At 36.8% G+C, this 11,433-nt stretch overlaps 1 protein-coding gene across 1 annotated transcript in view; it reads right to left on the minus strand.

The window, feature by feature from the left end:
* LOC131355529 (collagen alpha-6(VI) chain-like) overlaps positions 1-9,896 on the minus strand; it is an 18,526-nt gene extending 8,630 nt beyond the window's left edge. Inside the window, exons 1-16 of the mRNA XM_058393874.1 lie at positions 9,783-9,896; positions 9,053-9,140; positions 8,304-8,906; positions 7,601-8,185; positions 6,844-7,449; positions 5,976-6,584; positions 5,309-5,866; positions 4,639-5,223; positions 3,717-4,292; positions 2,189-2,776; positions 1,725-2,077; positions 1,444-1,522; positions 1,122-1,267; positions 800-889; positions 382-435; positions 82-153 (exon numbers count right to left, since the gene is read on the minus strand). Of these exons, the coding sequence (XP_058249857.1) occupies positions 82-153; positions 382-435; positions 800-889; positions 1,122-1,267; positions 1,444-1,522; positions 1,725-2,077; positions 2,189-2,776; positions 3,717-4,292; positions 4,639-5,223; positions 5,309-5,866; positions 5,976-6,584; positions 6,844-7,449; positions 7,601-8,185; positions 8,304-8,906; positions 9,053-9,128 (5,580 nt within the window). The 5' untranslated portion in view covers positions 9,129-9,140; positions 9,783-9,896. The remainder of the gene's footprint in view (positions 1-81; positions 154-381; positions 436-799; positions 890-1,121; positions 1,268-1,443; positions 1,523-1,724; positions 2,078-2,188; positions 2,777-3,716; positions 4,293-4,638; positions 5,224-5,308; positions 5,867-5,975; positions 6,585-6,843; positions 7,450-7,600; positions 8,186-8,303; positions 8,907-9,052; positions 9,141-9,782) is intronic.
* Positions 9,897-11,433: the final 1,537 nt, after the last annotated feature.

An 11,433-nucleotide genomic window follows, 5' to 3' on the forward strand; every position in this document is an offset into this window, starting at 1 on the left:
AAGTTATTTTTAGGTACAAATCTAAAATAATCATGTTCCTTAGTTGAGGAAATTGCATGCACTGATGAGGACTACTGCTACCTTTAGGCCTCTTCTCCCAGTGCAGCCTTGATGTCCCTCGGTCCCATTTTCACCTGGTATTCCTCTCTCTCCCTGTATTGTCACAGCGAATTCACAGATTAAAGAGCTGTTTAAGGAACATTTTAATGATTTTTTAATATTGGACATTATCTGGTCTATAAGTAGATAGAAGGGTAACAGATGCTTTCAGATATTTATTTAGTTACATGAACACGACAGTTCTAAGAGGCTCAGAGTGTGTACTGCGCATTTAAACGTGAAAAATATGATACATGTAAGATATATTGAGTATAGCCTCACAGGTTCTCCATGTTCTCCAGGTAATCCAGCATGTCCATCTAGTCCAGGAAAACCCTGTAAAGTAGTGACAGACATCCAGTTTAATAAAAGGTTTCTTTTTACACAGTGTACATTTTGCATTGTATCTAACAGTATATGATCACCACACTGTGCAATCACAATACCTGGTGACTTCACTTCAAATATCCTTAAAGTTCCAACCATTTATACTAAACATCTCTATCATTGTCAAAAAAGATTATTTTACTAAACTGGGAAAACAGAGATAAATATTCTATAACATACTTCTACAGGTATAAGCCTATAAGACACTATGGTCTGTGTTCATACAACTTTTTGTTATGTTACCTTTATGTGTTTATAAACCAACTAATTGTAAAATATATAAAAACTGATCATATATGATATGATATGATACCTTTGTCCCTTTAGGTCCTTGACGTCCTTGTATCCCTTCATCACCAGTGCATTTACACATATTACAGCACTCTCTAGAGGCCACATCATCCTACAAGAAGTTAAAAATTAAAAGACCTTTGGCTATATATACCTTTTTACACAAATCACTGCTATACTTTGGGGTGTCCAATCATATCTGGCATGAATGCCTTTGGCTTTGTTTTTTGTTTTGATATTGTCACTCAGAAGCCTAATCTTAACCTAATTTGATCTTATGATTGTAAATGTGTAGCATTCAGCATACTTGTGAATTCCTTCCATTTATCATTTGTCAGACTCACAATCTCATTCTTCATGGCACTGGCTACATTTTGCATGCCAATCTTTAAAGGCTTCCTGTAAGAAAATCCTCGTCCAAACTGCATTTTCTGTAGGTCTGTGACATCTGTGAATCCTTCCAGAGCGACTGGAATCAGTGCATGGACTCCTTTGACACAAATAAGATACAATAAAACGCACTATGGGCCCTCTGACTCACATTGCACTTACTGTTACTGATGAAAAAGAAATATAGATATTAAACTCTATCTTCTTTAAACAACTCACACATTAAAACAAATATTTAAAGCAATAAAAATATGTGTAAAGATGTAGTTCTCCTACCACTTCTTCTTAGCGCCACAGAGGCAACCATGAGGTCATCGACAGATGCATCCAGGCCATCGGTGAAAATGATCACTACCTGAGCATGTCAGGGAGTGCAGTTCAAACATTTGATCACAAATCAGTTTTACAGTGTATGTCAAAATGAGATGATCACTAATGGTACAACTTTCACTCTTTGAAAGAATGTCAAGGGCCCATCAGGTATTTGTAAAATTATACACTCTACACATTTCATACATATGAACTCAGTCCTCAATAAATAACAATAAATTGCTTACCTTCACACCAGAGCTATATCCTACAAACTTATCCTCAAAAGAGCGCAGGAGCTTGGCGTTGAAGGCCAAACCCTGAGTCATCTGCAATGCCATTACCTTCTTTATTATGTCTTCACTGTAATGCTCAAAATTAGTGTCATACAGTATCTTGCCATCACTAGCTACCACATGGAAACTAATTTTGGTTTGCAAAACAGTCTCCTTGGGTAGACAGCACAAGTTGTCCACAGTGGAGATGTATCTGATAATCTTAGGAAGGTAGGCCTGCAGCATATGTTGGCTACTAAAGAGAGATTGTGAGCTTGAACGAGCATGGAAGATATCAAATCCAATTCCAATATTTATAGTGCAATCTGTAAAAAGAATAAACACTGTGTTTATTAGTGGAACATTGATTAATTAGAGTTAATGCTTATGCTTAATGCTACTTTTACATTACAAAATTCTGTGTTCTATGTACTCACCATCTGTTATGTCAGCTGGGATATCATTGCAAATGGCATTTATCAACATCTCTGTTTTACAACTCACAGTTTGATGATCAAAGCTGTCCAGTAAAAAAACTGTGTCAGGTGAACCAGTAATGCTATTGAGATCATTTCTAATTTCTTCAGTTGTCCCGACTGCAAAAATATGAATGCCCATGGCTTTTAAATTTTCTGCTGCATTGGTGAACATATCAGATGATTTCCCAACAGTGATCAGAATCAGATTTTGTGGAATTCCTTCTTCAATGCGGCTTCCTTTATCACTTGTAAAAAACTCTTTCACTCCATTCAGTGCAGCTCCAATGTTTCTCTTAAATTTCACTGGGGTCATTTTCAAAATGGAATTCTTCACATCCGTTTCATCGTAATATTCCTTCAAGTAAAATTCCTTTTTGTATCTTTCCCCAAACTGGGCTACACCAACTCTAAAGAGGTCTTGTCTGATACGAAGTTTGTTTACAATGGCCAGTGTAAAGTTTTGCAAATTGTTCCACAAATTGTTTCCAGTGGTTTTTTCAGAGCCATCAATCAAAATGACCAAATCAGCTGCCTCTTTTCGGCATTCTGAAAAATAGTTAGTCAGGTCAGACTAAGATCCAAGGTCCTTATAGTGTCTTAAAAAAGTATTTGGGTATAAGAAATACCCAAGGGTATTAAAAAATACCCTTGGGTGTTTCTTATATTTGTCAGACTTAATTGTTTCAGATCTTCAAACAATGTTTTTAAAATGATCATTTGATTTTTTTGGAACATTTATTGAAGAAAAAAAGATACTCCAGTTGGTCCCAAAACAAATTGCCCCCTTAGTTAAAAAGCGAGTAAGTGTTATCCATGGGAGAGAAAAACAACTGCTAACCAAGAGGGATGTAAAGAGTGTGATGTAAACACTCTGGTTTAAACTAACATTCAACAATAAGAGGATCAGACAAACATCATACCAGCAGTAAAACATGGTAATAATGGTGTAATGGGATGCTTTGCTGTAGAAGGTCCATATCAGTCCATAATCTGAAGCTCAAATGCAATTGAATTATGCAGCAAGACAACCCAATTACTAAAATGACATTTTCACATGGGTGATATATGTAGATGCTGCATAACCATTTTTTCTTTACCATATTTATATGTGAAATGATCATTTAAAAACATTTTGTGTTTCCTCATGTTGTCTTTATCTTTTAAAATGTAATTTGTATCAGGATCTGAAACTGTTTAATGTGACAAATGTGCAAATATAAATGTAATCAGGATGGAGCAGAAACTATTTTGTGACACTGTATGACAGAAAACTAGGACAACTTTTAATGTTCCTTGTAGAAACAAAATATAAGTAATACATTTTTAACATTTAATTTATTAAGTGTCACTCTAGGAATATCATTGTTTAGCAGTAACTATTGATTGTTGTATGCATTTCCCTGTTTATGTGACCTTACAAGCTGAATATGGATATATAAAACTGAATTTAGCACTAAGTTCTGATTTGCAAATGTTTTATATTTACCTGATTTTGTTTCATTGCAAATCTTATGAGAAATGGCCTCCAAAACGTCAGTCAAACCTTGGATTTTGCTTACGTAGAAAACCTTGTTGATGTCTTTGGTGATTTTCACCAGCTCATTTGCTTTTGCATTTGCGACTCCAATACCATAAATATGAACTCCACGTTTGTGAAGCTTATCTGCAGCAGCCTCTAACTGATATGGGTCTGTAGCTTCACCATCTGTAATAAGAACCATCATCTGTGGTACACCTTGTGCACCTCTCCCACCTCTGGATTCATCAAAATATTCCAGTGAGTATTCTAGGGCCTTGACTGTGTTGGTATCCCCACTGGGATAATTCAGAGCAGTGATAGCATCCAGCACCTCTTCTGTGCTATAGTACTGATTAAGCTGAAATTGGATCTTAGCTCCAGTAGAATAGACAATGGTACAAAAACGGACATTGTCTTTTCCAACATGTGTGGTGTTCACTGTTAACTTCATGAAAAACTTCAAAATCTCAAAGTTTCTTTTGTCAATGCTGGTGAAACCATCCACTAAGAAGACAACATCTGCCACCTGTGACTTCTGGCATTCTAAAGAAGGAAAGTATCATGACGAATAAGGACAATTTATAAAAGAACCTATTTTTAAACATTTTACCATGTAAAATTAAAGTTATAAAAGAAATTTCCAGTTTAAAACATATGACACAATCTGTAGCTAAGATTTACAGATTGCTAATCTTAGCTACATCACTCAAGTTCACAATGGTCTTAATAAATAATGGGCAATAGTAATTATTTTTGTTTATACCTGCTTATAACATCTCTCAGATTTACTTGGTATCTATTTCTAATATACTAGTAGCTTAATGAAACTACTACAGCCCTATTTTTGCACATATATCTACACCTTCAAAATATAATTATTATGGCTTACTGTTTTTCGATTTGCAGATCTTGAGCATCAAGACGTTATCTAAGAATTTCACCAAATCATCTTTGTCCAGAGAGACAAGGTCCTGAGTCCCACTGATCTCTCTCAGATGTTTGCTGCTATAATCACCCACTCCAATGGTGTATATTGTAATGCTCTTCTTTCTGAGGGCTTTTACAGGCTGAGCAACATCATCCATCGACCTGCCATTCGTGATCACAATGAGGAACTGTGGGGCATTGGAACGACCTCCTTTTGGTGGATTGAAATACTCTGACACAAAATTGAGTGCAGCCCCAATCATAGCATGTTTTTCCAGTTTCTTTATATTCTTTATGGGCTGCTCGTGTTGCTGCATATCATTAATGGCCTGCTTTATCAGCTTTTTATCAGAAAACTTGTTGAGGGCGAATTCAATCGTTGATTTTGAGCTGAACTGCACAACTCCAACCTGTACACTATCATTTCCAATTCTAAATTTGGACAATGCAGTATTCATGAATTCCTTAATTTTTGAGAAGTCTTCAGGTGCAGTGTTTCCTGAGCCATCAACTAAAAGCATGACATCTGCCCACATGCTCTTACAAGCTATGAATTCGAAAGATAAGTGTCATAATTATTTTTGTCTAATATTTTTTTGGGAAAAAACATTAAAAACATTCTAAACACTTACCATCTTCTGAGCAAATCTGACTTACAATTTTATCCACGATTCCTGACAGTGCATAATAATTGTTCCCATAGAATGCCCTCTCTTGGACATCTGTGATATTCCAGAGATCTTTTAATTGAGCGTCATTTACTCCAATGGCATAGATAAGCACCCCTTGTGCTCTTATTTGTGTTGCTGGGTTTCTCACGTCATCCCATGATTCTCCATCAGTTATGACAATGAGAATATTGCGAACCTCAGCGCCTCTTGTCTGTTTGGCCTCCTCAAAGTATTTGTTCATGTTAGACAGGGCTTTTCCTATAAAAGTGTCTCCACCTCCATGTTTGATTTCATTAATAGCATTTTTAAGAGTGATTTTGTCATGATACTTATCCAGGCTAAACTCCAGTGTGGGATTATCTGCAAATTTCACCACACCCACACGAACCTGTTTTGGTCCAATAGTAAACATTGAGACAAAGTTTTGAATGAAGTCTTTTAGCAAATGAAAATAGTCTTTAAAACTACTGGAATCATCAATGAGGAAATAGATGTCTGCTTTTTCTGTATATACACATCCTGAAAGTGAATGTTAAAGATGATGATCAGATTGACATAAGTGCAATAAATAGTAAATAATTGTAAACTTAATTATTTTGCTATATATAGTAGCAGTGAAACATTCTACCTTGCTTTATATCAAATTTCCTGGACCTCATAACAGATGTATGGTACATACTCTGACAAATACTCTCCCTCAATAATTTTTCCACTTTAATAACATCTGTAAAGCTCTGGAGACTGAACACATATTCCTCTGGAGGATAAAATGAGATCTGTTTCAGCTGTTCCCTTTTGTCATTCGAGACTCCAAGAGCATAGACCTTGACTCCAGAGCCTATTAACTTATAAGCTTCTGCAGCAGTAGCATTATCCAAAGATGTCACCTCTGTTATTACCACAGCAATCTGTTGCACCCCTAAGGCATGTCGACTGCCCATTTCTTTGGTAAAAACCTTCTCTCTTGCAAACTTCAGAGCTCTGCTAGTTTTAGACTCCCCACCCCAAAATGGCAATCGTTTAATGTACTGCAAAGTCTCAGGCTTGCTATAAAACGTGTTTAAGTAAAAATCAGCTGAGGGTGTTTCACTGTACAACACAATTCCCACACGCACACTGTCAGGCTTTATCTGCCAGTTATTAACCATGAGGGACAGGAAACTCCGGACCAGTTCTGGACTTGTGGTGCTAGTAGACACATCCACAATAAACACAATATCTACCATTTGACTGGAGTCTGTAAAGCAAACAAAGAAACAGAAATCATTTGAAAGTAATTTTAATAAAAATATACTTTATTTATATTTATAAAAATTTGGATGCTAAACCAATCCCAGGTAATCAAACAGAGGTAGAGGCTGCTAAAGTAATTAATTTATACACTGATGCAGAAAAAGGAAATTTTCTAGTTTTTTAAACATGTGCATCCTACTTTGTGGCATGTTGTCAATCAGCAAAATTCTCAGTTTTGCAGACAATCATAATGACAAACTTACCTTGAGTTGCATTAAATGCATCCTCACTTTGCAGGATAGCCATCACTTTTTCTGATATTTGTTGAATATCGCCCGTTGCAGAATATACAATTTTAGGTAACCGCGAAGTTGTGTCAAGAACTCCACATGTTATACCGGGTTTAGCAGATGGCAAGACCGGAAGGTCTATCTCTACACTTAGGTCAACGTTGACAAGGATCACTCCCTCATCCTTTAATGCATAAACTGCTCTCAGAATATTGTCATCGGATTCTCCTTTGCTTACCACCAGCAGGTACTGCTTATAGCCCTGAGCAATTCGACTACCTGCTTCAGTGGTGAGGAGTTGAGTTCGCACGTAATCCATCGCCTTTCCAAGTTTGCGCTGTCCAGTTTTTCTGAGTCTGAATTTGCGGATGAGGGCAAATGCTTCATTTTTAGTTTTGTAAGCATTAAAAAGGAATTCCACTGAAACGTCTTCACCATACTGAGCCAAAGCCATGCGATTAGATGAACTAGCCACGTTAAGTTGATTGGCTAGGCGTCTAAGTAACTGTGGCACCTTTTCAGGTGGCTCAACTGAACTGTCCACCAACACAAACACATCTGCAAATGTTGGTGCTAGAACTGAAAGACAGATATGATAACAGTAAACTAACTGGTTGCAGTAGTGATGGACTGTAATAGTTCGAAATAGCTTATTATATATATTTCAAAATATATTATTAAAGTGAATAATAATTGGGAAGGTATATTTGCAAATGTGAGAAAAAATTACCTTCTTGCTGGTCGTACATAGAAATACACACTTTGTCTCTTGTGCTGCTGGTTGCTTTTAGCAGCTCTTCATAGTCACTGAAACTCAGTTGAAAATGCTGATATGGTTTATTTGCAATGGACTGCAGGCCCTTAATTCTGGCTTTACCAACCGCAATGGTGAAGATTAACACCCCTTTTCTCCGTAGCTCCATGGCTGGACTCTCTGTCTCATCACCTGAGTGACCATCTGTGATCACCACAGCAATCTGAGGCACATTCTCTTCGATCCGACTGCCATTTGCTTTTGTGAAGTAATTATTTAGAATAAAGCTGAGAGCTTTTCCAGTTTCAGTGCCTCCTTTCAGGTAAGTTAGTTTGTCTACTTTCTCCAGCAAGTCATTTTTATCTACATACTCCCCCAACAGGAACTCTCTGTGAGGTTCATTACTAAACTGTGCCAATCCTACTCTGATTTTATCAGGATTAATATCAAGATCCATTATGAATGTGTGCAGGAACTTCTTCATCCTAAGGAACTCAGCATCTTCAATGCTACCAGAGCTATCCACAAGGAACACAATGTCAGCCAAATTAGCTTTGCACCCTAGAAATAAAAAAAAAAACACAAATGGTAAGCACAATTTATTTAATTGTTTAATTGCCTTTTGAATACTGACTGAGATTTCATTACAAACATTCCTTGTAACAAAAGATCTATTTACCTTGTGGTGCCTGAGACACTTGACGTTTGGCCTCCTCCAAAGTTGTACAGAGATTCTGTCTGAAGCGTTGGGAGATTCCTTGCAAAGCTGCAAAATCAGACACACTGTAGATGTGCTGCTCATATGGCTTAGTGGCAATTTCCTTCAGTTGCTCCATATCAGCATCTTTAATACCAATGGCATAAAGTATGATTCCCTGGTGCTTCAGGTCCTGTGCATGAGGCTCCACGTTGTCCTGTGATTGTCCATCTGTGATAACCACGGCAATTTGAGGCACCCCATCTTTAGCACGACTTCCTGCTTCTTTCACAAAGTGCTGCTTCAGCAGTAGACTTAACCCTAGTCCAGTACTGGTGCCACCTCCACGATATGGGAGATTTGTGATTTGGTCAAATATCTTCTCCTTGGTTTCAAAGCTGTTAAGGTAGAATTCAGTGTGTGGTGAGTCACTGTACTGCACTAGGCCGATCTGAACCATGTCAGGACCAACATGGAAACTGGTCACTGAAGTGAGGAGAAAATCACGGATCTTTTGAAAGTTTTCTGGACCAATACTCCAAGAACCATCCACAAGAAAGACAATATCAGCTTCTTGGGTGCATTCTGGGAAAGGAAATCATTTCTCCATTTAATTTCCAGTAAAGAATTTTTTTTAAAAAAAAGTAACATCATATTTTAAATCATAAAATTGAATTTAATGAAAAAGAGTCTACATGATTGTGCTATTCAGCTGTGTAAACTGCCCATACCTGTATCTTGTGCAGTGCTCATGAGGAAACTTGATGCTAAAATGAAGAGAGGCAGCAGTCCTTTTAGGTTTTCCATGGCGTCAGTGATCTAATGGACAAGAGAACAAATTTAAATATATTTGATGTCGACCAAGATAAAAGGATACATATGAGATTTAAGAGGAAAGGCGAAAGAAAAACATTACAAGTGACATTTAAATTGCTTTGACCTTAAATTTTTATCTCTGTGAACAGTGAACAACACCAAATACACCTTCTTTTAGTGTAATTCAGTAACACACACGTTAAGATACCCTGGTTTCAATTTCAGTGTTGATAATTTCCTACAATTCTTACAATGCATGAATGCATCATTGTCTAAATAATGTGATTCCCAAGTTAAAACAGAGAACACGGAATTTCACAGATGTCACAGTCATAGGTTATAAAAATCTTCTGTGGGTACTACTAAAGTCATAAGCTTCTAGGACAGTAATGCACAGTTTATAATGCAAAAACGAAACAGTAAAGCACACCACATACTATATCATTAATAATTTCACATTGGATATAAAAAACCTATATGCCTTTTTAAACCGTAGTTTATTGTGATTAAAAAATGAAAACAAAATAAATCATGTCAGATCTTTTCCCAGCTTGAATGTGATGTAGCCGCCAACAAAATTTAACTGAAGAACAAATTTTTAAGAAAAAAATTAGAAAAAGCAAAATACATGAAGTGTGCACTTACCTAATGCTTTCCTCAAACTCACCAGCAAGCGCGAGACAATGCGCGAGATTGCCTGTCAGCGCTCGCGACACTGAGCTCACGAGACACACAAAACAAAATGCGTGAACTTGAACCTGACTGCTGTTGTTTTCTGCTGAATTTTTAAATTGCGCTGAAAAATGGATCAATTCCCAAAACAACAGTACTACCCTCTCTGCTGCAACCCTCCCAGATTGTTGTTCATGATCTACAGGTGGCCCAGAGCGCAACATAAATTGATATCCTCTGTACAATGTCTACGTCGAGTTCCATCAAATTGCAGGACATCGTCAAAAACGTACTATTTATTCAGTTAAAATATATATGTATAGTAGAAAGTGCTGCTTTAGCGATCTGAAAACCACGGCATTGGATTCGCATATACACCTGGATATAGGAACTCAAATGCATCCCATTAAAACCACTTGCATCCCGTGCAAGTGCTCCTATAAGATATTTGTCTTCAGTTCACTTTAATAATCTTATAAGAATGCTTCCAAAATATAATGGAAATCCTATCCTGTTGGAATCATTTTGGAATTTTTGATATTGCATTTAGCCTTCTTTAATACTAAATCATGGGTAATCTGCGTGTTTTAAACATCATTATCACTATTTACCTGAGAAAATTTTAAAACACGTTTGATTGCAGATTGTAGATGTATACCAATAGGGATCCAGCCCTGTGTGTAATAGCACATCTACAGTAATGTCTTAATCTACTCATCTATTTCAAAATGAAAAATGACACAATGACTATAAATAATATGCTTAATCTTTTCTGGAAGTCATTCGTATGTGAATTGTGCACCAGCTACTTACGTCAGGCACGCGGCAGGAGCTGGAACACTGCAGACATTTAATCCAGGTTTTCCGCTGTATTTATTCATAAAACACTTGCATCATTTCATTCTTAAGTGTCGTGAAAGAAACGATTTCTGGTTAAAGACTTTCTTCCAGAGACCAAGTGATGTGCAGTGCAATATAAAGCCGAGCTTTTCTGTTTTTTTTTTTTTGTTTTTTTTTTCAGAAGGAAATTATTTTAACCAATAAAATTGAGAGACAGTGACTTGGGGTGCTACTACAGTATAAAAAGCTCAGGTCAAGCTCAAACCTCTATTAAATCCAGATCATTGTGCTACAGCCGCCTTTCTGACAGTATCTGTACCCGTGAAGTGGTGTGCCTGTCTGTAAATTACTGCAAATAAAATTGAATGCATTCTCAAGGTTATAAAAGTGCTTTGCTTTAAGTCCCCTATATTTCAGATATTGCTTTAATGTTTGTTGATTGACACAGTGTTTGCTCACTGAGTGAATAAATGAACAAATGAAGAAACAAATGAATGTTCCAGGTGGCAATGGAGGTGAGACCTGTTGTGCCGAAGGCTATTTCTTATTTCTGTTAACTTCCATTGCCACCTCATAGACAACCCAAATGATCCATAATCACCTTCTACAGACAGATGGAAGTGAGACAACATCTGGAAGTGAGAGCACTCATTAAAGTCTAATAAGAACAGTGAGCTGTTTTAATTTAAGTTGATTATTATACTGATGAGGGCTGCTGATTTAGGCTGCTGATCAGTATTATTATATAAAAACATGAGTAAATGTGCAATTACGAAATGTGTAA

Source organism: Hemibagrus wyckioides, linkage group LG01 (assembly GCF_019097595.1).
Source record: "Hemibagrus wyckioides isolate EC202008001 linkage group LG01, SWU_Hwy_1.0, whole genome shotgun sequence".
Taxonomy (NCBI): Eukaryota; Metazoa; Chordata; class Actinopteri; order Siluriformes; family Bagridae; genus Hemibagrus; species Hemibagrus wyckioides.